Source organism: Berghia stephanieae, chromosome 7 (genome assembly GCF_034508935.2).
Source record: "Berghia stephanieae isolate SIO BIC M18660-M18661 chromosome 7, UCSD_Bste_1.3, whole genome shotgun sequence".
NCBI lineage: Eukaryota > Metazoa > Mollusca > Gastropoda > Nudibranchia > Aeolidiidae > Berghia > Berghia stephanieae.
In genome coordinates this window covers 6,852,488-6,879,837 of record NC_088366.1, presented here as the reverse complement: position 1 = coordinate 6,879,837, position 27,350 = coordinate 6,852,488, and the positions used below count along the sequence as shown (strand labels likewise).

General features: G+C 35.4%; 1 protein-coding gene across 1 annotated transcript in view; it reads right to left on the bottom strand.

The window, feature by feature from the left end:
- The window catches only part of LOC144976432 (translin-associated factor X-interacting protein 1-like), a 30,927-nt gene extending 5,052 nt beyond the window's left edge, over positions 1-25,875 (bottom strand). The window contains exons 1-15 of the mRNA XM_078920720.1: positions 25,718-25,875; positions 24,131-24,245; positions 22,831-23,076; positions 21,627-21,761; positions 19,900-19,969; positions 18,889-18,989; positions 17,493-17,668; positions 16,616-16,727; positions 15,878-15,939; positions 13,660-13,749; positions 10,088-10,250; positions 4,746-4,874; positions 4,245-4,415; positions 1,107-1,197; positions 343-497 (exon numbers count right to left, since the gene is read on the bottom strand). Of these exons, the coding sequence (XP_078776846.1) occupies positions 343-497; positions 1,107-1,197; positions 4,245-4,415; positions 4,746-4,874; positions 10,088-10,250; positions 13,660-13,749; positions 15,878-15,939; positions 16,616-16,727; positions 17,493-17,668; positions 18,889-18,989; positions 19,900-19,969; positions 21,627-21,761; positions 22,831-23,076; positions 24,131-24,245; positions 25,718-25,764 (1,863 nt within the window). The 5' untranslated portion in view covers positions 25,765-25,875. The remainder of the gene's footprint in view (positions 1-342; positions 498-1,106; positions 1,198-4,244; positions 4,416-4,745; positions 4,875-10,087; positions 10,251-13,659; positions 13,750-15,877; positions 15,940-16,615; positions 16,728-17,492; positions 17,669-18,888; positions 18,990-19,899; positions 19,970-21,626; positions 21,762-22,830; positions 23,077-24,130; positions 24,246-25,717) is intronic.
- Positions 25,876-27,350: the final 1,475 nt, after the last annotated feature.

Below are 27,350 nucleotides of genomic sequence, written 5' to 3'. Positions count from 1 at the left end.
AAAAAGACTATCCAAAAATATCAGTCGACCTCACAAATGTGACCCTTCGCCTCAAAACTGTATTAAGTCGGGTTGGTGTAGATGTTGAAAATTTAGTTTATAACCAGAAAAATCAGACTTGTGTTGAGTTTGTATGTTTTATTGAGGAGAAAGGATACCATATTTTAGGGTGCTAATGCCAACAATTTATATTTTTGACCAGTTTAACATTTAATTCGGCTTTTAAGCATATGATTCGTTCCGACATAATACCGTTTTGAGGCGATGGGTCACAAATGAAGAGAAACTATAGTAATGCAATGTAATATTGTTGCAAAGAATCAAAACCGACAGCTACTATACCTCAGTAAATAACGTCTTATAGTCAATCTCATCCAGCCCATCCTTCACCTCAAGTTCAAGGTCAGCAGCGTGCATGACGGTGAGGAGTGTATCTTCCTCAATGGCGGGGAATGTCTGAGACAAAACAGTCTTGAAATCATTTCTATTCAGGATTCCTGGAGATGAGACAAAACATTAGTATATTATTGTTAAACCAAAAACTAGAGGTGTCTAAATGAGCCAATAAAATGGAGAGAAAGATAAAGGGAGTAAATTATAATGGGACTCATAAATAAGGGAACTTCACAAAACAAACGAAAGTTTCAGCCTTTGGTCTGTTTCAAGTAAACACGAAATATATATATATATATATATATATATATATATATATATATATATATATATATATATATATATATATATATATTATACATAAGCGTTTCATCTGAGTCATCGAATTTCACCCCCCCCCCCCCCCACACACACAAAAAATAATAAATCACCACCATCATCCCCACCCCTATGACACACCCACCTGTGTTTCCGTTGTCTGCATCGACCTTTGCCAAGAGTCATCAAACCTCTGCGCCCCTCTTCCCCCCCCCCCCCCCCTCCCAAACCAACACCATCATCCCCATCCCTATGACACATCCACCTGTATTCCCATTGTCTGCATCCACCTTTGCCATCTGAGTCATCAAACCTCTGCGCCCCTCCCCCCCCCCCCCCACCTCCCCTCCCCTCCCAAACCAACACCATCATCCCCATCCCTATGACACACCCACCTGTGTTCCCATTGTCTGCATCCACCTTTGCCATCTGAGTCATCAAACCGTGAATCGTCACCAGCTGGCTGTGGAAGATTTCTTCATCCGCCTGTCACGATGGAATGAAAGACGAAAGCCTTAATTAGTACAATCAATGACAGGATGGGTGACTGTAGTGCATGTCCAAGAATTTTTTTAACTGCTTAATACCTAAATAATATTACATCATAAAATTTCTCACTTTACAGTGTTGCACTGCGGCTGCAGCTTGGGTTATCTCCTTCGAAATAAGATTAAGTAATTTCTTTCCCCCTTATTTTATTTTATCTTTTTTAAAAAAAAAGGAAATTAACTTTAAAAATTCAGATAGATGTCAGTCTATCTGGGTTCATCTGTAATGTATTTATGTTTTAATCGTTTTTTTTTTTTTGTTGTTGTTGTTGACTTATGAAAGGTTTTGACCCCAAAACGTTCCATGTCGGCTATATTGTTGTTTTTTGGGGTTTTTTAAAATGTTTTGTTTGTTTGTTTTTTGTTAAAAGCTGTTATACTCTTTTTGTTTAAAACTTTTAAAAATAAGTAGGAGTGAAATATATGTTCAATGCAAGGAGGGCTTTAGAATAGTATTGAATTGTGATGCCATATCACAAAAAAAGATTTCTTCTTCACGACCTATAAAAAGCCACTTTAAAACCGCTGTCATACAATTAGAGATTTTACACTGCGAAATATTTAAACAGTTTCGCACCACAAAGTAAGAGATGACTTCATCGTTTTTCAAAAAAATCTTGTGACACAGTAGTTCCGGCTAGTGGTTATGAGTTCACATCATACTATTACAAAAATTACTATTTTCCGAATAAAAGCAGAACACATTAACATAAAGTAACAACTTATGTAGTTTGCATCCAATTTTGACTTTATAATTTATTGCTTTTTATTTACATCATGTCGCAATTACCGAAGACTGATATGAATCTCTAGTTTTAACTTATTTGAACTAGTGATTAAATACTCAAAATTGTCAAATTAACATTGAATGTTTATATTTAACTTTGAAAAATTGTATCTATGCATGACCGATTCACACAGCATTTAAAGTTTTCTTTTAAACCTATAAGCTCTTAAACAATACGATATGATACGGAATCTCTATCGGTTCCTTTCTCGTAAAGCTGCGAAAAGAAGTCTACTTGTATCTATCGATAAGCCATTAAAGAGGACATCTATGGAATTGGAATTTCACAATCAACTCTGAGTTTTGCATGTTATTGTTGTTACGTTGTTGTTGAACACAAGCACATTTTGTGGAAACACTGTATCATAAATTGATGAATTTCTACTTTTGACTAGTCTACATTAAATTTATGTAATTCTCTTTGGCATAAATACCAAGCTATTTCTCAAAACTTTCAACTCAAAATAATGTTGGAAGTGCGTATATGTTCACTTTTATTTGTATTCATCAAACACGTATATATTGATTGTTATAAAATGTAAACTTGTCTGTCGTTCCTTCATATTCAGATTCTGTACGAACATCATATAAGTTTCAATTAACTGAACATTCCATTTTAACAAATTCTTTCAAAATGGATAAGCGGAAAATCATAATTTCGACACTATAAATCATTTTTGAGTTCAGATCCTCACCCGTTATCGATTTTAATATAGCTGTAATAAGCGAAATACTTTCCTATTGTTTTTTTTTTAAGTCGTGATAAAACATTTTTATTAAGACAAAATGATCCAGAGTTTCATACAAATTTTTGCAGCTGTACATCGTGAACAGCTAGCTGAGAAAAAGAAGAAAGAGACGCGCCCCTTATTAAAAATCCGACTATTGTACTCTGAATATATATTGATCTGATATGTTACTTTATGAATTAACTCTATGAATATGGAATGGAATGGAACTATGAATTTGATGCTACTCCATTGACTATATTGAATGAACCAGTACTCTGAATGTTTTTCCTCACATGAACTTTTGCCTCTTGTGGGTCTGATGTTCATGACGTGATTTGTTAGCAAATTGAAGATGGGGAAAATTGTGGTGTTGGGAATTACAATGGTAACTACAATAAAGTCAACAAATGTTGCGTGTTCAGATTGCCTAAAGAGGAACCAGACCGGTAAACATGGTTAAACAAATCCCTCCTCGTGATGATATTGAGCCACATCCGACAAAATTTGTTATTTGTGAAAGACATTGGTCTGCAGGTGTTCCAATGAAAATTCTACCGTCCCTTATAGGGATGAAATAGTGTTTAAAAAAATTAATAAATTTGAGAGATCCTAATTACAACTACTATGTAGTGCATCCCTTAGTAGACATTTCGGTATTCATATTTTTCTTGGGATCATCCTCCGCAGATTACCTCCCTTTGTTGATATTGTACATATCTCCTTTCCCCTTCATCTAATTGTTCATCCTCTTCCTCATAATCACATTACATGTACATTCATTAATCAAGCTTCTAAAGAAATCATCCTGAATCAATCACTATAAGGTCAGTTTTTAGAATATCTAACTACTCATCCTTTCCGTTACTTGGCTACTCCTATTCACTGCTGATAATAATAATCATTAAATATTTTTTTGGACCCAGAATTCACAATCACTCTCTAAAAAGGTAGATCTTGCCATATAATGCCCCTGCTGTTATTTTGGTGTAAATTTTCTATATTTTTTGTTGGCCCCCACTAGCGTTGCCTGAAGATTCCATATGATTGTCCTTTCAGTAGGCTATAGTTGTCCTTGGTTCAATGTTATAGTTATCATATAATGTTATAACAAGTGTAACTAAATGACAAATTACCACATTTATGGACAATAAAGATCTATTATTATTATTATATTTATTATTATTATTATTATTATTATTATTATTATTATTATTATTATTATTATTATTATTATATTATTATTATTATCATTATTTCATTATTATTATTATTATTATTATTATTATTATTATTATTATTATTATTATTATTATTATTATTATTATTATTATTATTATTATTATTATTATTATCATTATTTCATTATTATTATTATTATTATTATTATTATTATTATTATTATTATTATTATTATTATTATTATTATTATTATTATTATTATTAAAGTCAGAAAGTGATGATAGCCACCTGATCATTCAAGACCTTCCAGAACAATCCAATGATTTCATCATGAGCGTATCGCTGACAGGCATCGTGTAGATTGTAGCCCCATTCAATAACCATGGTGTCCAAAGAGAATCGGTTCTTCAAATACTCAAACAGGAAGGCGGCCATGTTTTCTCTCTTACCGTCTGTCCTCTGGGTGGAGTAAGTTAATACAGAAAGGCAGAATATTTTTTATAAATAATACAGCTGACATGAAGATCATGATAATGATGATGATGATGATGATGATGATGATGATGATGATGATGATAATAATAATAATAATAAAAGTGATAATGATAATAATAAGTATATTAATAATGATGATAATAATAATAATAATAATGATTATGATAATAACAATAGCCTACATTTAACAATGAAGGAATACATAATGGTATGGCAAACACTTGGGATGCCTCTATAACGTACAATCGTGTTACAGATACAAAGACTTACAAAAGCCATTGATTGAAGACTTACCTCAGCATCCTTAGCAGATTTCTCCCTCCAAATGTCCCTGACCAGAAGAGCCACATCTCTTTTGCCCAGACGTCTGTTTCTGACTTGCTCGTCACTCTTGAGGTAGTCTGGGACGTTTGGCCCAGTTCCCTGACAGATGGTATGTAAAGTATTTTATCATTTACAGTGAAATGGATGGATGAATAGGTGAGTGGGTTGATGGATGAATAGTTGAGTGGGTTGATGGATGAGATGGATGGATGAAAAGGTGAGTGGGCTGATGGATGAGATGGATGGATGAATAGGTGAGTGGGTTGATGGATGATATGGATGGATGAATAGGTGAGTGGGTTGATGGATGAGATGGATGGATGAATAGGTGAGTGGGCTGATGGATGAGATGGATGGATGAATAGTTGAGTGGGTTGATGGATGAGATGGATGGATGGATGAATAGGTGAGCGGGTTGATGGATGAGATGGATGGATGAATAGGTGAGTGGGTTGATGGATGAGATGGATGGATGGATGAATAGGTGAGCGGGTTGATGGATGATATGGATGGATGATTAGGTGAGTGGGTTGATGGATGAATAGATGAGTGGGTTGATGGATGAGATGGATGGATGAATAGGTGAGTGGGTTGATGGATGAGATGGATGGATGAATAGGTGAGCGGGTTGATGGATGAATAGGTGAGCGGGTTGATGGATGAGATGCATTGATGAATAGGTGAATGGGTTGATGGATGAGGTGGATGGATGAATGAATAGGTGAGCGGGTTGATGGATGATATGGATGGATGAATATGTGAGTGGGTTGATGGATGAATAGGTGAGTGGGCTGATGGATGAATAGGTGAAGGGGTTGATGGATGAGATGGATTGATGAATAGGTGAGCGGGTTGATGGATGAGATGGATGGATGAATAGGTGAGTGGGTTGATGGATGAATAGGTGAGTGGGTTGATGGATGAGATGGATGGATGAATAGGTGAGCGGGTTGATGGATGAATAGGTGAGCGGGTTGATGGATGAGATGCATTGATGAATAGGTGAGTGGGTTGATGGATGAGGTGGATGGATGAATGAATAGGTGAGCGGGTTGATGGACGATATGGATGGATGAATAGGTGAGTGGGTTGGTGGATGATATGGATGGATGAATAGGTGAGTGGGCTGATGGATGATATGGATGGATGAATAGGTGAGTGGGTTGGTGGATAATATGGATGGATGAATAGGTGAGTGGGTTGATGGATGAATAGGTGAAGGGGTTGATGGATGAATAGGTGAAGGGGTTGATGGATGAGATGGATTGATGAATAGGTGAGTGAGTTGATGGATGAGATGGATGGATGAATAGGTGAGTGGGTTGATGGATGAGATGGATGAATGAATAGGTGAGTGGATTGATGGATGAATAGTTGAGTGGGTTGATGGATGAGATGGATGGATGAATAGGTGAGTGGGTTGATGGATGAGATGGATGGATGAATAGGTGAGTGGGTTGATGGATGAGATGGATGGATGAATAGGTGAGTGGGTTGATGGATGAGATGGATGGATGAATAGGTGAGTGGGTTGATGGATGAATAGGTGAGTGGGTTGATGAATGAGATGGATGGATGAATAGGTGAGCGGGTTGATGGATAAGATGGATGAATGAATAGGTGAGCGGGTTGATGGATGATGTGGATGGATGAATGAATGGATAGGTGAGCGGGTTGATGGATGATGTGGATGGATGAATGAATAGGTGAGCAGGTTGATAGATGATATGGATGGATTGAAAGATGGATGGATGAGATGGATGGATGAATAGGCGGATGGATGGATGGATGGATAAATAGGTAAGTGGGTTGATGGATGAGATGGATGAGATGGATGGATGAATGGATGAATGGATGGAAAATGGATAGATAGATGAATGAATGCATGGATGAAGATGGATAGACGGATGGATAGATGAATAGCCTGAGTGGGTTGGTGGATGGGATGGATGGATGAATGGATGAACGGATGGATGGATTGATGGAAATGGATAGATTGACGAATGAATGTATAGATGAAGATGGATTGGTGGATAGATGAAGAAATGGATGGATGGAAAATCAAAGCTAAGTCTAGATCATCGTTCAATGAAATGTTAAAAGCAAAGGATCACCTTGGCACATCCATAAGTACCTACAACAAAATAATATACATGCAGTGTTCACATTTTATTGAATCACCCTGTATAAAGAAAATTAATTCTTTTACATGTAACATGAATTTAATTTGAACAAATTTGACCATTCAAGTGAGCATGAGAGAGTTAATAGTAACAATTTTAATCAACATTTTATTTAAAAGTTAAACCATTATGAGTGGGATTCAATTTTAATATATATATATATATATATATATATTATATATATATATATATATATATATATGTCAAAACAAGAAAACAACATGACATATAAGATCATATGGAGTGGTGGAACCTCTTTCCAAAAAGGAGTAGGGATGATCTTAGACCAAAAATCAACCAAATTTTACAAAGGGCACGTAGCAATCTCAGACAGAGTTTTGCTGGTTAAGCTAAGAGGACCTGTAGTTGACACCAATATTATTCAAGTTTATGCACCAACAGAAGAGGCGACAGATGCAGATATGACAGAGTTTTACCATTCACTAGACAAAGCAAAACGAATGTGTAAATCACAAGAAGTCCTTATGGTAATGGGGGACCTAAATGCTAAGATTGGCAGAGGCAGAGATGGTGACATAATCGGACCACATGGACTCGGAGACAGAAATGAACGAGGAAACATCTGGCAGATTGGTGTAGAACAAATAAATTAATGATTTCAAACACCTGGTTTCAACAACACCCAAGAAGAACCTGGACATGGCAATCACCAGGGGACAGAGCAAGGAACCAGATAGACTTTATAGCAGTATCATCAAGATTCAGAAATGGCATATTAAATTGCAAAACCTACCCAGGCGCCGATGTAGACAGTGACCATGTCCCAGTTGTTTGTACAATAAGGATAAAGTTTAAAGCTATTCAGAGAACAGCTGGTAGAATAAAGAGGGATTACAGGTTATGCAAAGACAATGGCATACAAACAAAAATGAGAGAAGAATTTGAAAATGCACTCATGATACAAAGCCAAAGTGAACCTGATAATGAAAAATGTGAAAAACAATTTGATATATTCCAAAAGTGTGTCAAAGCAACTGCAGAAAAGCATTTACCAATAGCTCAAATAAACAGCAAAAAGGAATGGATGACAAATGAAATTCTAAACCTATTTGAAGAAAGACGAAAATGCAACAGAGGGTCTGCAGAATACCAAACATTGAACAACCACATTAAATCCAAATGCATCGAGGCACACGAGAACTATCTAGACTGGAAATGCTGCGAAATCGAAAGAGAATACAAACCCAACCCCCAACAAGCTCACCAAAGAATAAAAGAACTATCAGGGAAAAGGAAAAGCAAAGCAGCAGGAAGTTGTATCCAAAACAAACAAGGGGAACTGCTATTTGAAGAACAACATATAGAAAGCCGATGGGTAGAATACATAGGCGAACTGTACAATGATCCAAATAGAAATGAACCACCACTGAAATTCAAAGAACCATTAAGCGGACCAAACATCACCAAAAGTGAAATTGAATATGCCATGGAACGAATGAGGGATGGTAAAGCAACAGGCCCTGATGAAATATCTGTAGAGGTATTAAAAAGCCTAGGAGATCTAGCAATTGATGAACTTCACATATTATTCAACAATATATACAATACTGGGAAAATTCCAGAAGATCTCTGTAACTCTATTTTCATAGCAATACCAAAGAAAGCAGGTGCAGTCAGATGCGAAAATTTTAGAACTATAAGTTTAATAAGCCACATCAACAAAATACTGTTGCGTATAATTATCAACAGGCTAAGGAATAAGATTAACCCCGAAATCGCAGAAGAACAATATGGATTCCAACCTGACAGAGGGACAAGGAACGCAATATACCTCCTCCGTGTTTTAAGTGAAAGAGCTATACAGGTTCAGACCCCACTATACCTCTGTTTTGTCGACTACAAAAAAGCTTTTGATAGAGTACGCCACGAAGAAATACTAAAACAACTGCACTCCATTGGCGCTGATGAGAAAGACCTCAGACTCATGCAAACATTATACTACACCAGCAGGCATCTATCAAAATCGGAAACTCTACAGGAAATTCCATTCCTATTAAGAAAGGAGTCCGTCAAGGGTGTGTTGCCTCACCAGATCTGTTTAATCTATACCAAGAAACAATCATGAGGGGCATAAATAATATGGAGGGAATAAAAGTGGGAGGTCACAACATAAATAATATAAGATACGCAGACGATACGGTACTCATTGCAACATCAGAAATCCAAACTTCAAAAGATTGTTGACAAAGTGGTAGTAGATAGTGAAGCCAAGGGAATGGAAGTGAATATCACCAAAACGGAATGCATGGTAATACAGAAAAACCCCGAAAACAACAACACCTGCAATATAACGATTCACGGCGAGCAACTTACCAACGTAGAAAGTTTTAAATACCTAGGTTCAATAGTGACAACAGATGGAAGATGTAACCGAGACATACGAGCAAGAATAACTCAAGCCAAACAGGCCTTCATGGACCTGGGAAACATTTTGAAAAACAAACAGATGTCGTTCGGGATTAGATTCCGAGTCTTGAAGTGCTACGTGTGGCCAATCTTGTTATACGGATGCGAAAGCTGGACTACAAATGCAGAAACACAAAAGAACATTGAAGCTTTTGAAATGTGGTGCTTGAGAAGGATGCAGAGAATATCGTATACTGCACACAAAACGAACGAAGAAGTGCTAAAACAAACATACCAACAAAGGAAACTAATGCCCTTAATAGTGGATCGACAACTATCCTTTTTCGGACACATAGTAAGGAAAGATAAGAATGAATACCTGGCAAGTTGTGGAAAAATACCTGGTAAACGCGCCCGGGGGAGACAAAGAAAAACACTCATAGACCAACTGAAGGGCTTCACCAGCCTAACAATCCAAGAGCTGTTTGAAAAGGCAAGAGACAGGGAGGAATGGAGAGAGATAATTCATGCAGTATCCGAAGCCTGGACCAGGCATGGAACCTAGAAGAAGAATATATATATATATATATATATATATATATATATATATATATATATATATATATATTTATGTCATGCAGTTTTCATCAAGAGAAGAATAAGAGAGATGCGACTCAGGCTTCATTGAAGAGTCAAAAAGATGACAATTAATTATGAAATGATTTTTCAAAATTGCAAACAATAGTTTTAACTCGTAGCTACCTGAGCATCGAAATAGTCAGCCCCAGCAGTATCCACAAAACCTCCTGATTGTATCTCCGCCAACAGCACATCCACCAGCTCGTTGCTTCTCTTTCCCTCTGACAATTCTGTCCATCTGACAACGCCACCTTGAACGTAGTCGGCACATTTCTCCCAGCTCGGACTGGAGAGAAGAATTGAACAAATATTATGAGCAACTCTCTCAAAACATTATTACGTATGTCAGGGTATTTCATAGTTCCATACCTACACTCATACATTGCTTCATGTTATGACTGGCAGGAGGTGTCAAAATGACGCATAAGCGTCTGAGGAGGTATGTATGAAACAGCGCCAGACAAAGCAGAAAGAAAATTACAAGAAAAAAGCAATCACAAAAAAAAAAAAAAAATCATCCTGCTTCGACTGAAGATGCAATCACAGTCCATTTATGAAATAAAGTGATTTGAAGGATATCCAGTCTTGGCCTTAAAGGATTTCTGGGATTCTGAGGAGGTCTGAGGTTCGATTCCCAGTCAAGGCTTGGGATGTTTGTTTTTGTTTTTTTTGTTTTTTTTCTTTTTGTTTTGTTTTTATTTCATTTTCTTTTCTGTTTGCCTGACATTGTTTCAGACACACCTTTTCATATATATAAATCTTATAAACACTAGTGCCTGCTCCTTAAATCTGTCAACACGAGTGTAGAAAAGAATATTTGCAATTTGGATTGGGTAAATCTTCATAAAATTGCTGTGTAACCACCAGAAACTGCTGCTGAAGATGGAATGTATTTGATTTTGAACATTGTACATACTTGCAAAAAAATATGTCACAAATTAGGCAAGGAAATCAAAGATACTTTGTACATTTAACCTTCTCCTTATCAATTTTAGTAAAATCGTCACATTCGTTACGATATCAAAAAAAAAAAATTTCTTTTAAAGATTTTCTTTTTTTTTTTTTTTGTATCACAAAATTTGAAGAAAAATCTTTGTTAAAGCCATGAGAACTTAACGCTGTTATGTAAAGATTGTTTTGCTGCACAATATTATGTATAGTAAGTCCTTCTTGCTTCTGACTTCGAGTGTAGCAAACGTGTTTGTGATGAGTAGGTAATAATAACAACAACAACAACAATAATAATAATAATAATAATAATAATAATAATAATAATAATGATATAATATAATATGATATGATATATAATAATGATGATATATAATAATAGATGATGATGATGATGATGATGATGATGATGATGATGATGATGATATATATAGTAATATATGAATGATATATGATGATATATAATAATAATATGATAATAATAATATACTTTATTCATTTAAAAAAATGGAAATTCGATTAGTTTACAGACAGAAAAAACCGGAAGCCAGCGACAATAGGTATGATATTTCTGGAAAAATCCTGAAAAGGGTCAGAAAAGAGAGAGTTGATGAGATGTGAGGGGTGAGATGCCGAGTGGAAATGGCATTGAACCTCTACCTAGTGGACCCAGATTTGAACCCCACTGTCATCATCTGGTGTTTTTTTTCCTTGAGTTAAGAAATTAAAATTTAGCCCTTTTTGATCAGGTTGTGGCATGGAAATGCGGCTATCCCCTGGATTATCTCTTTCATTTCTTTGGATAAATCCTAAAGAAATATTCCCATAGAGGATATATAAAGCGGCTAGAGATATGCGGTGATGGAGGGAGTGAAGAGGGGTGAGGAGAGGAGAAAGAAGAAGTTTGAGGAAAGGAGAGAAAGGAAGAAAGAGAGGCAGCAGATCCAAATGCCAAACACACAGTCAAACTATGTGTGCAACAACTGCAGTAGAGACTGCCATGCAAGGATTGGTCTGCTGAGTCACACCCGTCATTGCTCTCAACAAGACTGATGAGACTAAAAGCAATACAGGGCACAAACCATCGTCTCTTGAGATGGAAGGATGCCTACCTACTAATTTTATCTATTTTATGAAGAAGGAAAAAAAAATATTTGCAATATACCTGGCCCCCCAGGAAAATGCGACTGATGCGGCCGCACTGCGGCCGCATAATTTGCCACTTACCGCAATGCGGCCGCATTATTCACCTTTTACCGCATAATTATGCAAAATATGGTTTTTAGCGTGAATTTATGACCATTGTATGAAGAAAAATGAAACCGAAAAAGTCCGACTAAGTTCCCAAATACGTGACAGTGACTTCCCTTTAACATTAACTCTCTCCTTACCAGCTATTTTTAGAATTTCCCCCGAAATTTCACACCCACCCAGCACAAAATAGACTTTTCTTGCTCAAACAAGAAAGTGACATGTGAGCTCTACAACACAGTGATTAGCATTTATAGCTGTAACCAAAGCATTTCTTTAAATTTTGTGATGTTCAAGAGAAATCATTTGAGGAAATTGTCGGTGGCATCGTAACAACCGTGACGATTTTCATATGGGTGGTAAGGAGAGGGTTAAAGGGAGGCTGTTCCAATACGATTCAATAGTCTGATGTCACGCCGCCCGGCAACGGCGGCCATCCTGGTTCTAAACAAAGAAAATCATTACTTTTTATTTTTCATGCTGGCTAGAACTTTTTATATGCCTTGTGATCAGAATGTGTAAAAGTCAAAACATGATCAAATTTATGTGTCTTTTTTTCCTCTGGATACCCTTTATGCTCGCCAGAAAAATATTTCATACGAGCGTCCGCCATTGTTCCGATAGTTTAGAGCCAGTGTTACTAAGTTACCATCGTATTCCAAGTGTACGATTTGATTTGTCTTCTTGAGATCTAACCAAAACCAAGCGCCAAGCGATCACTGCCTTTCTCTCGCTCACCGGCTAACGTGCGAGTTACGATCTGGATTCAAGTTTGATTCCTTTTAATAAAAGTTTTATCAATAATCAATAACAAGACAACTCGACCAGAATGGATGCCTTCGTACATGGCAATGGGGCAGCGCCGAGTGCCAAAGCAAAATCAGCAACAAAGACATCAGTTACCGACCATCACAAACAGTTTAAAAATGAAACATTTGTTAGTGCTGGTAAACTGTTTTGTAAGTCTTGCAACTTAGTGCTGGACCATATGAGAAAGTCTACAATTGACAATCACCTCAGCTCAGACTGTACCCGAGGAGGAGATCAAGAGGTACCCCCGGCAGCTTGGACCCCTCGCGGTGAAGGACTCCATCTCTTTTGTTGACGTGCCACATTTTTGGCAGTCCATTTCTGATGAAGTGCCCGCTTTGGCTGCTTGTGCCAAGTGGTACATATACACCACGATCAACAGCGCTGATGCTGAGCGCAGCTTTTCTGTTTACAATCTGATATTGTCAGACAACGTCTCTGCGACATCTAGCTTTTCTGTGCTACAACAAAAAATTAAGTTTTGAATTTGCGTTGTTGTTCTTTAATTTTGAATTGCTTAAATGTAAATAAAGCAATGGAAAATTTTAGATAGCGATTTATTAATTTTTTCTTGTTTTGCATAATTTGTAATTTCCCTTGCATAATTTGCCCCGCATAAATTGCAATTTCCCCCGCATAATTATGGATATTTTTTTGCATATTTCCGGGGGGCCAGATATACATACCGCGGTGTGGAACTCCTCTTCAAAGTTTCCAATTCTATGTAGAATTCATCTCGTTTCTTGGTGACTTCCTGTTGTACGGTCATCTGGGCACTGAAAACAATAAATGAAGAAAGTTATCCAACGGTATATAATATTTATCATCTCGCTTCATCATATATGGAACCCCCTTTTTCCCCGGCCAACAACAACAAAATGATCTGTGGAGATGGCTAAAGAAGGCCAATTCTACGTAGAATTTATAATTATTTATTTGTTATATTCATTTTTGCTCTATTCCAAGAGACCCTCCCCTTTTATCAAAATTTAATTGTTGCTGCTCGAAGCTCAAAGAGATAAATAACAATGTGAAATTGAATATAAGCTTCAATTTAATATACGAAAACAGATAAAAATGACGTTTTGGGTTTCCCCTTTATCAACAAAACAGGATGAATGAAACGCTACAGATGAAAGAGATAATGTAGTAGTGGCGTTGTTAAGATGAATAAACAAAAACATTGATGGACAGGAAATAGTATGCCCATATATATATATATATATATATATATATATATATAATATATATATATATATATATATATATATATATATATATAATATATATATATATATATATATATATATATATATATATATATATATATATATATATATAATATATATATATATAATATATATACAGTAGAATTACTTTAAACCGAAATTTTGGGGACCTTCTAAACCATTTCGGTTTAAAGATATTTTGGTTTAAAGTAAGTTCCCGTGTTGCAATGTTTTTCAAGGGTAGTAACTAATTATGGAATTTGCTCATTTAATCGTATCATGGGTAACCCCTTAAATGGAGTTGTTGAATAAATGCCGTCTTCGTAACCATTAATTTAAAAAAAAATTTTTTGTGTGTTTTCTATAATATTTTTGGGGGTTTTCGTTTTCAATTCAAAATTGTTGAAAGAGTTGAGTTCGGGATGCTGTGTAATTTACATATCTCCGTCTTCATCAATTTTTTTTTTCATCGACTTCACATAGTATTTTGATTTTAAACTCAAACGTGTAAGCACAGTGCTTTCTTTTAGACAACTTTTAGTAAAATGCAAAGCTAAAATAAGATCGAAAGTTCTTGTGTGATAATTGATAATGAATGATGCGCAACTACTCAGAGGTGAAGTGAAATGGAAATGAAAAGGCGTGTCAATGCTAAGCTGTATACTACACATCCCTCTTTTGTTGAAAAGCCATTAGGTTCAAAGGCCTAATTACATAGAACCTCCCCCCTCCCCCCCCCCCTCACACACATTTAAACAAAGTGGAAATGAAATGGCATTTCAATGGTAAGTTGTCTACCCCCCCCCCCCCCCCCCCCTTATCGTCGTGTTGAAAATCCAGTCAGTTCCAAAGCATCAACACACGAGCGAGAACATTTCGCTTGTGTTATTCTACACCCCAACTCCCCCTCTTTCCTCATTTTTTGCCTGTCAGGCACCCGCTGTCTTCCTTTTCCAGTCTGTGCGATTGTGGTGTTGGCCAAGCCCAAGTGCAGTGATTGAAGTGTTTGCCTACCCCCTACCCCACCCATCACCCTCATCTTATACTTACGCTCTATTTAATATCGCCGAGCATTATTACGTGTGGCCTCCTTTCCGAATTTTTGAAGAAAAATATAGAGAGAAAAAGGGAAGGTGCTCTCAAGTTGTTTCGGTTTAAAGAAAGTCCTGCTTAGAAGTATTTCGGTTCATCGTAAGAATTAGTACAAAGATAATGAAGAAACTCGTACAATTTATTAAATTCTTTGCGGTTTAAGGTATTTTTCGGTTTAGCTTCTTTCGGTTTAAAGTAATTTTACTGTATATATATATATATAATATATATATATATATATATATAATATATATATATATATATATATATATATATATATATATATATAATATATATAATATATATATATATATATATATGTTATATAAATACACACATATATATATATATCAAGGACAACTATACTGAAATCGTTATCCAACCAATGGCCCCCACTAGCGGGGCTGAAGATTCCACATGTCAATCCTTTCAGTATATTAATCCTTGATATATATATATATATATATATATATATATATATATATATATATATATATATATATATATATATATATAATATATATATATATATATATATATAATATATATATATATATATATATATATATATATATATACTTACGTGTGTTCTGCCTCAAGCTGTTTTATTCGTCTTCCTGCCTCTGCGAACTCTTCTGACATTTCCTGTGACACAAATTTTAAAAAAGAATTAATCATAAACATGTTTGTGAAGGTGGCCAACATTGGTACTCGTAATTTATTATATTGATCGGGAGTTAGAGAATTTAAGATTATTTTTTTTTGCTTGAAGAGTTGATGAATATTGTCAAAATCATCCAATGCTATGACATGTATCTAATGTGCGGCTATGTGGTCTGGTGGATTACGATTTTTTTTTAATAAAAAAAAATAATTTAAAAAATAATAGTAATTATATTACAGTTGATTTCAAGTCGTAAAAGTATGTATCATTGTTTCATGGCATAAGACTGACCTGATGGAATTTCTATAAATAGAATAGTAGAAGTGCAACATTAAAAACTATATCACTATCCAAAAAACCTCCTATGACCTTGTGTTTGGCCTTTGAACTCTAAAAATCAACAACAATAGCAACAATAACAACAAAAACAAAAGCAGCAGCAGCAATAACAACAACAACAACAGCAGCAACAACAACAACAATAACATCAACATCAACAACAACAATTACAACAACAGCAGCAATAACAACAACAACGACATCAAAAACAACAACAGCAATAATAACAACACCACCACCACCACAACCAACAACAACAACAACAACAACAACAACAGCAATAACAACAACAAATAACAACAAAACAATTTATACTACCTTGTGTTTAGCTTCTAGACTCTCATAGTCTCTTCTAGGGATGACGTCACCATAATTGGCTACCATCTCATTTAGTCTCTGAGTGGCTGCATGTTCAGCCTCTCTCGATTTTCTGTCAAGCGCAAAAAAAAAAAAAAATGAAATGTAAAGCTACATTTCTACTAAAAGTGCTCAAAGTTTTACAAGGGGTCCCAACAGCACCATTTAACACGTGTAACATCCATGTAAAGCACTAGGGTCGGTCGCCCTAAATCTGCATGCTTTTTCTTTCCCTCAAATTCTAACAGCTCTAACTGCAGATTGGTTCAACTAAAAGAAACTAAACTCTCCACTGTTTGAGAAACTCAATTATTTGCTGTCTTTTGATTGGCTTGATGAAAATGTATGTGAGGTATTATCAGTTAACTTTCTCCTTACCAGCTATTCTCAGAGTTATACCCAAAACTTCAATCTCACCAAACAAAAAGATAGATTTTTCAAACAGATAGTAATGAGTAGGACCTATACTCTATATTCTGTTCAGAAAAATGAGCTCTGCAACAAAGTGTCGAGTTTTTATAGCTTTAACTATTACAAAAGAAATCAGAATTTTTAAAAATGGTTGGATACATCGTAACAACGAATGTGACGATTTTCCTATGGGTGGTAAGGAGAGGGTTAAGCTAGCTAAAAAAAAACGAAAATAGATTATCAAACCCAATGCCCCGAAGACGTACACTCATGACCCAAAACTGGTACACGGCTTGCCCCAAACCCGTCCAGCATTAAATTTATAGTCATAGGAGCCTAATATATTTTCATTATCTGTTTTAATCTGGAGACTTTTCTGTATCCTCTATTTCTCAAAATTATAAGGTCATAACAAAATACGACTTACTGTAGAGCTATTTTCATAATGACTGGATCTTCCTCTGTGTCCTGGTTATTCTGTGCTGTATTTTTAGAAGCGATGTAATCCTCCTGCTGGTATCTCAAGTCATTGATATCAGCCACTAAAAGTTTTCGTGCATCGCATTCCTCCCTGTATTTGTAGTATTCCTCCTCCAGCTTGGTCTGAAAAATGGAGCCATTGTCATAAGGATGAAAAAAGATTTTAACCCGTTAATTGCCGTACTCTGGAAAAACTCGTATTTAAAAAATTGACCAAAAAGCTCCCCCTTCAAATATCAATCAATTCAAATGACCCTCATCTTGGCAAAAGGTCTCAAACCTGGGACCTTGCGGGGTCAAAGGTTTGAAAGTTTTTGCCAAGATGTGGGTCATTTAAATCGATCAATATTTGAAGGACGAGTTTTTTGGCCAAATCTTTAAATTCGATTTTTTTCCAGATACTGGTTAAAAGTTTACGATAAATATTGTTGTACAACAACAGTGATAACGCAAATCTTAATAGGGATAGCCGCAAATCAAAGAACGGTGGAAGGATAAATTTTAAAGGACAAGGAAATTTTTTTTTCCAAGTTTTGAAATTTGTGTGGGCATAATTTGCAATCTTAAATAAATAAGATAAAATAAAATTCCCTTTATTCATCCCATAGGGGAAATTTTCTCTAGGATCTATTCCAAGTAAGACTGGAATAACCCAGGCGTGATTCGCAGTGCAGCACCGCAAATTTAGCTAGGCCGAGGTGACTTGCTCAAGGCGCAGCAGCGGATGATCGAACTCGGTACCTTTTGGGTAAGAAGCAAAGATCGTAATGCTAGGCCACGCTGCCCCCTAAAAAAGACGTTTTAGTTTTTGTGATATTTTCAATAACAAATATTTTTGTAGCAGAAAAGGTCCAGTGGCATGTTCCCATTTTTGACAAAAACAAAAAAAAAGTAGCTTTTATTTCGCACAATATCCACTAAATGTACTTAACTCGCTTTACAAGGGGTCCCCAGCCAACAGGGATATTTAATATATAGGACTATAGGCTTTTACATTTTTTTTTCAACAGAGACAACATGGTTATCGGGCCAAGTACTCATTTTACACCTGGTTAAGTGAGATAATGTGAGAGAATCTTTTCTAAGGACTCAACTTCATACCATCCAGAACGAGACTCAAACCAGAGACCTTCCAATTCGAAGGCGAGTGTCATAGAACTAGACCTCAAGCCCCACAAGGCAGACATTCTTACCAGAGCATAAACAAAATTAAATAGAGATTGGCCATAAATATTGCAATCATTGTGCATTAATATTTCATCAATATATCAATTAGTCAGGACATTGCTTGTAATAGAAATGTTGTTCTATGATTAAAATCAAAAGCAATTTGATAGAATGACCTGCAATCTGGCAACTTGTTCCTGTAAGTTTTTCTGTTCATTCATCAGACTGGATATTTTGTGATACAAATCTCGGTTTTCCTTCTTGAGTTCTGACATTTCTGTAGAAAGAGAAAGGAAAGTATTAATTATTTAGGGACCAAATTAAATGTGTGGCCGGCTGAGAAAACCCGATGCACAAATTTCATAAATTGAGTTATGTATGCATCGGTGTAGACTACATCTTTCTGATCATTTTCCACTTTAAATTTTCTTTCTATGTCTATTATAACCCAAATTATAATTATTTTTTTTCTGAATAGAATTTGTTGCTATGGGAAACACTTTATCTTCCAATTTGGCTCAAATCTCGAATCAAAGCTTGTCTCATCTTCCCGGGTTTTCTCAGCCAGCCTCACGTATTAGGACTTACTAACTCACTAACCCAAAGACCCAATGATCTCTTGCCTTTAAGTCTTATCTTAACATAAAATGGACAACATATCAACCGCACACTGTCCATAATTCAAGCACTACAGTAAAACAGATAACTCATAGAAAACGACTAAATAGTAAACTCACTTCCCCATAAACAAGAACTGATAAATACAAATAAAGAAGTTTGGGGTGGGGGGGGGGGGGTTGGGTTGGTTTCTTTTTCCCTGAGACAACGCCAATCATAGTTTGTCTCCACAAGCATTTAAAAATGGATTATCTTTTAAGTTAGGTATTATAATTTGTAAAACTCAACATTCGCATGATCAAGAACATGCCTTGTGCAGATTAATACATCTGACCCACCATCTCAAACCAGTATTATGGTTTAGATGTTTATAATAGAATTCATTGTTGAAAATGTTATATTATTGCATTCAGTGTCGCTGGAACACCGGCACTGAACAGCACTTTCATTGATGGTGTTCTTTGGAAACTGAACACAAGTTCTGTGACTGTTGAATTTAATTAAATTATCATATTATATAATATATATTAAATAATAATTAATATATATTAAATAAATATCACAATTACCTCCCCTTTCATCTTCCCTCAAGGCCATGATTTTCTGTTCACATTGCTCAGACACAGTCACTAACATTTGCTGTGAATAAAATAATGTTTAATCTTTCAATGTCGAGTAGACAATTCATAGAAAAAGAATGAGAGAAGTTGACGTCACTCTTTGTTATTGCTTTTTAAAGTATATCAGAGGTGATCAGCTCTCACCAAATTCTCTAATAATAATATAGACTATAATAATTTATGTTTATATACAAAGCAGAATAATTGACTATTGTACTTAAACTCATACATTCAATTCAAGTAGACAATAACAATTCCAAGGCATTGAAAGGTGTCTAATGACGCTGTAGCGGATGGGCGTAATTTAAAAGAAAAAAAGAAAAAAGAAAGAATAGGCGTAATTGAAAAGAAAAAAAAGAAAAAAAAAAAGGATGGGCGTAATTTAAAAGAAAAAAAGAAAGAAAAAAAATGATGGGCGTAATTTAAAAGAAAAAAAAGAGAAAAAAAAGGATGGGCGTAATTCAAAAAAAAAAAAAAAGACAATGCCAGTCAGTGAATTGTCAATTAACCTGTCTTGTAACAAAGTCAAGCAATATTCAATATGATCAATGACTGGGTTGGTGACAATGATTGCTAAAATATGTCTCTAAGCATTGCATTGCATTACATACAAGCTAGTTTACTCAGTTCACTTATACAACGTATGTACCTAGCTACAGTTAGTGATAGATAAAGTAAGAGTGACAGTCTTAAGGCACTTGAACTTTGAGCTTTTATATAGCGCAATATTCACTAAACGTGCTCAATGCGCTTTACAAAGGGTCCCTAGCCAATAGAAACACTTAACATGTAGAACGAGACATGATGCCTGTTAGGCGATATTGCAATTTTTTCGGACAAAGACGATGCTGTTAACGGCCAGGTACTCATTTTACACCTAAGTACAGTGAGAGAATGTGAGTAAAGAGCCTTTTCCTAGGACTCAACTATGCAGCGAGTGAGGCTCGGACCCAGGACCTTTCAATCCGAAATTGAGTGTCATACCACTAGATCACATAGCCGTACATTTGGATTGGTGACTGGCACGTAATGGAAATATGGGTCCTATAATCCATCTAAGGAAACAAAATAATAAAAATAGTTGACAGCATTGAAAATGGTGCGAGCACATTTTTTGCTAAATAAATCCTATGTGTATTCACCTTATTTATTCATTCATTTGTAAAGCATTGACAAACTGTAGAAAAAAAGTTCATTAAACTCTTTCAAAAATTATTCAAACCAGGCTATCATTTACATAAACTGCATGCACTATCACAAGTGAACAAAATGTAAGCTCTTTTTGTTTATAGGACTTGATGTTTAATAAACATAATGTGCAAAGATTTTACAAAGTGTTCCTTGCCAACAGCAACATTTAATAGATATGTAGGCATGCTTAGTGCTATTAAATCTTATTGTTGGAGTTGCAAAAAATACAAAGCTGATACTGATACCAGACCAGTTCTCATTTTTGCACCCAAGTATGGTGAGGAAATATGAGCTTTTCCGGGGTTTTAACTTTACGCCACCCACAGCAGGACTCAAACTTTCCACTGACAGGACACATGTCGAGTGTATATGCCACTTTTAAGAACAAGGCCTCACAAACAGAGAGTACTTCATAATGACTGTTACCTTTAGAGGTTCAAAGAACAAAGCCTCACAAACATAGACTACTTCATAATGAGTGTTACCTTTAGAGGTTCAAGCTGTCTTATTTGTTGCCTTTGGTAGGCCAGCATCATTTCATATTCATTCTTAATGGCTGACAGGAGAGGCTTGTAGGTCTTGAAGTCTTCAATCAAGTATTCAAAAACTTCTCTATGTGCCTAAAGCAGACAAGAGTGAAAGTAATAGTTAATTGAATAATGAATCGCACAGAAATTACGTGATGCCTGTTAGGCGAAATTATTTTTTTTTCCAACAGACACAATGCTATTAATGGTCAGCTACTCATTTTACACCTGAATACGGTGAGAGAATGTGAGTAAAGAGCCTTTTCCAAGGACTCAACTATGCACCACTCAGATCGGGACTCAAATCAAGGACCTCCCAATCCAAAGGTGAGTGTCATACCATGAAACCACATAGCTGCTATTTTTGTACCATGATAAAATGACTGGCAACTATCAAAAAAGAAATAATAATAATAGTAATAATAATAAATATAATAATAATAAATAATAATAATAATAATAATAATAATAATAATAATAATAATAATAATAATAATAATAACAATAATAATAATAACAATAAAAACAATATAATAATAATAATAATAATAATAATAATAATAATAATAATAATAATAATAATAATAATAATAAATAATAATAATAATAATAACTAAATACAATAATAATAATAATAATAATAATAATAATAATAATAATAATAATAATAATAATAATAATAATAATAACTTTAAATCTATGTCATTCACTTTCCCCTAAACATCACTAACAATAAAATCACTTGGTGACCTTTATCATAAATTTTGAGAAATTTTGAGAAAGCAACATGCATCTATGAATATCTCAAGATTATTTTCTGACTCCCCTGTCCACCCAGCAGTGATTGGGTAGCTGGGTCTGTTAGATCTGATGGAAAGTACATTGCGATAGACTACCATCCTATCCAAAGGGTGGCAACCAGTTGCTATTGTCCATTTCAGGCTATAGAAACTGGGATAAACTCCAGCTCCATGGGCCTAATGTCTCTGAAGGACTACTTTTTTTTATTACTGTTTTGACTGTCTTTGTTATTAGCTGAAGAAGGGTTTTGAGCCCAAGTTTGGTATTTTGTTCTTATTTGAAGTTGATATATTCATTTCTGTGCATTACTTTTTTTGAAGTCCACAGCTTCTATCCCTTAAAATTTGTTGTAAAGTTTTACCTGTAGTCGAAGATCACTCGGTTCAACATCAATCACACCCAAGGCGCGTAACTCTTTTTTCAAGAAGTTTTCAAGCTGTTCCAAGAACCGAGGCTTTGGGACGATCTGAGCTTTTCCCATGTCCTCCTCATTGACGAGAACCAGACTCTTGTTTTTGGATAACATTGCGGATGTGGTCGACAAGGCCTGCCCACTGGCATGGGCTGGCCATGTATCCATAGTGCCTGCTTTGGTGTCGACATATGGCTGGTTAAGTAGATACAGAAGAATGGCAAAGTTGAATGAAATTTTAATCTTTTAAGAAGCAATTATTTTTGAAGCATTAAAAAAAAAAGACTTAATTCCAAGCCATTTTCAACAGGTTTTAGATTATTTAACGGCAACAAATTTTAAAGATGTAGGACCTCCAGAGAGAGAGAGAGAGAGAGAGAAAGAGAGAGAGAGAGAGAGAGAGAGAGAGAGAGAGATAGAGAGAGAAAGAGAGAAAGAGAGCACTTTCAATACTGGGTTACCAATGTCTAATGTCTTGTTTTTATACTAACTATCGTCAACATAGCAATTCTCTAAAAGCATACCTTGTATTGTTATTTATTTGTTTATGTATTCCATACAAAGTGCCTTAGAAGGATTATGAACTTTTACTGGCCAAATAGAATTAAAAATGAAAGTCTGCTCAATCAGTGTAGAATGGATGACATGATGGACAACATCATGAGAAGATGGAGATGGATAGGACAGGTTATGAGAAAGGAGGAGGGAAACATCATCAAAACTGCCCTACACTGGAAACTAGAAGGAAAGAGAAGAAGAGGAAGACCCTGGACAGTTTGGGGTAGAACAGTGGAGGGGGGGAGGGGGGGGGAAGGGGGGGAAGGGGGGTTCTCTCTGAAGATGCTGGTCATGGATAGAGAAACATGGAGGTTCTTCGTTGTTGCCCTAAATGCTAATAGGCATAATGGGCAGTAAGTCAGTAATTATTTGCTTATGACAGCAGACCTTACGAGCAGTAAAAGCGAACGAGATAAATTGTTATTACTGGTCTTGTTGAAGTCAAAAATAAATTGACGGACAAGAAATTTCAAGTAAATAGCCCTTCAATAGGCTAAAATTTGTTACAGGAATCATATCCCAATTTTGATGTGCAAAAGAAAACAACCCACTAATGATAAAGCTTTCTTCAAAGATAAGTTTAATCCATCACAAGCGGACATTCATAGATTCCCATATTCATAACTTGATAAACATTCTTTTTTTTTAATTGCTACATTTTAAAAAACATAATCTGAATTTATAACGTTACCTTCAATGAATTTGGTGGCGGCAATGGATGCAATTTGTCATTCAGTCTGTATGTTGGACCATTCAAGGCTTCAAGTCGCCTTAGTGCTCTTGGCGAAATGCTGTTGATCTTCCCTCTGTAAATCAATATACAATCACAATATATGATATACAGATTAAATTGAGCTTTTTATAGCGCAATTTCCACTAAATGTGCTCAAAGTGCTTTACAAGACGTCTCTGGACAACAGCAACGTTTAACATTTAGGACTGTTAAGCAATATTACATTTTTTCGGACAGAGACAATGCTGTTAACGGCTCCTTTTACACCTGAGTATGGTGAGAGAATGTGAGAAAGAGCTTTTCCAAGGACTGAACTATGCACCAGGCAAGGCTCATACCCAGGACCTTCTGATCCGAAAGCGAGTGTCATACCACTAGATCACATAGCTGCACAGCACTTTCACCTCCTCGTGATACAGTTGAACCACGCTGGCTGCCTCTTCTATCCTCGGTGTGAGATTCCTCCACCTTTCACAGTCCTCTGCCATAGATCTTAGAGATAGGTCTTGGGCTACTTTATGTTGGCTACAATTTGTATACACAATGAAAATTCTCTATTCCAAAGACATTATCTTGCCAATCTTATTTATTGCAAACATGATTTCAAGCGAGGTCTCTATTGCTATCACAATTAATCTACTAGCTATAGAACTAACTCTTTGTACCATTACATTTACAAAAGTCCCAAGTGTAAATTGTTAAATGTAGTAAAAAAATTATTAATAATAATAATAATAATAATAATAATAATAATAATAATAATAATAATAATAATAATAATAATAATAATAATAATAATAATAATAATAATAATAATAATAATAATAATAAAATAATAATAATAATAATAATAATAATAATAATAAATAATAATAATAAAATATAACAACAACAACAACAACAACAACAACAACAACAACAAAAACAATAAAATAATAATAATAATAATAATAATAATAATAATAATAATAATAGTAATAATAATATTTATAATAATAATAATGAACGTTTATATAGCACGATATCTATTAAATGTCCTCAAAGAGCTTTACAACGGCTACCTGACCAACAGCAACAAGTAACGTGTAGAACAAGAAATGATGTCTGTTGTGGTAAGCTTTTTACAATTTTTTTTTACGCTGTTAACTGCCAGGTATTCATTTTACACCTGAATACGATGAGAGAATGTGAATAAAGAGCCTTTCCCAATGACACAACAATGCGTAGAGCGAGGCTCGAACTCGGGACCTTTCGATCCGAAAGCGAGTGTCAGTGTCATTGTACTCGAGACCACATAGTCATAGCAGCACAAACTACGACTTTTACTATTCCTTCAAATAAATTGTATAACTGTCGATGGGCATATCCAAAAGGGGAAAAAATAATAATTCCATCTTTGATTTCACTTGTTTTGTCCATCATCATCATAATGCAAGGCTTCCACTTCCATTCTCAATCACTATCACAATTTCCTCATCTTTGACGAATAAACATGTAATCATCTTAAGCGGCTATACTGCTGTGTATGAAAATATAAATATTTACCCCGATAGAGGAGGGAGTCTTGCCATCGCTAATTTATTGTCTGCCATGATAAATTTTCAATGAAAACAATGTTTATCCATTGAATGTACACAATCTATCGTTTATCCGCCATATTGTCTTACCATGGCAACATCCTGCCTTATTGATAATGTTTTTCCGGTTCGTAGAAATTTTATTTTGGTGAATTATGTCCGTTAAAATAATATCTCTCTTCTCTTTCCTTCCTTCGGTCATCCTGGAGCAGAAATCCACACCTCGCGTCGTCGTTGTCGATATCACCATGTAGAACGAGACATGTTTTCTGTTACAATTAGAGATGAAGTGAGTAGAAAAGTGCCAGAAGACAATTGGTACAACAACTCCGCCTGGCCGATGAGAGCGTGACTCTACCGTATGAGCTACCCACGATCCCCCCCAAAAAATCGTATCTAACTCAGGTCATTCATTACTAGAGCTCTCTCTCTCTCTCTCTCTCTCTCTCTCTCTCTCTCTCTCTCTCTCTCTCTCTCTCTCTCTCTCTTTCACCTACTGCTGGAGATCGCGGGTCCAACACACACAACCACCGCGAAGTTAGTTGGCTAGCGATTAAGCTTATAGCCAATATTCTCAACACAAACATATAACATAGAAACGATTGAGACATTGAGTATGCTCCGGTATATGGGGTGAATTTTTAATTCAGAAAAGTGAGTGGAGCAGGCACTTATGTTGGTAACAACAAGAAATGAAGTGAGTAGAAAAGTGCCAGAAGACAATAGAAAATATAAAAAAAAATTTCGCGACGGTGATGGGGGTTTGAACCCGCGGGTCCAACACCCACAACCCCCGCGAAGTTACAATTATAGTAGCATTACCCCACTCTTAATATAAGAATGGAACTTTCTCTCCCCTGGAATTTAACAACCATCGAACATTTCACACTTTTAATGTATTTTAAATGTCAAGATTTGCATTGTACGAGTAATAGTAATGGCGTTAAAATTGTGTGATGAGTCTTGTACAGCTATGTGATTTAATGGTATGACACTCGACTTCAGATCGCAGGGTCCACGGTTCAAATCCCACTCTGAACGGCGCATAGTTGAGAAGGGTTCTTTACTCATATTCTCTCTGGCATTGTCTCAGTCCGAAAAAAAAATAATAAAAAAATGTAATATCGTCTAAAAGGCGTCATGGTTTGTCCTACATGAAAATTGTTGCTGTTGGCTTGAGACCCCTGTAAAGCGCTTTGAGCACATTTAGAGGATATTGCACTATAAAAATACTTTAGTTTTTTTGTTTTTTTTTGGTCTTTTGCAACTTTGTAACCTTAATAATAATTGCATGATGGGCTCTAAATGCCTATTGCATGTTATTGTATTGAAATGAATTGAAATGTGTTTTTAAGATTAAAACCAAATTTTCATATTTTTAATCAGATTAACTTTAATTTTAATTTTCATCATCTGAATCTGATTCATGCCAGACACCAAAACGAGGCGAAAAGTCACATTTATTTAAGCTTACATAATTAATTTATTCTTTTTGTTTGATTTTATGGGTTTTACGGCTTGTGCAGCACATTTAGGTCAAAAAGGAAGAAAATGGGATAGTAAAAACTTCTAGGATTACAATTAATAAAGCACCCAAGAAA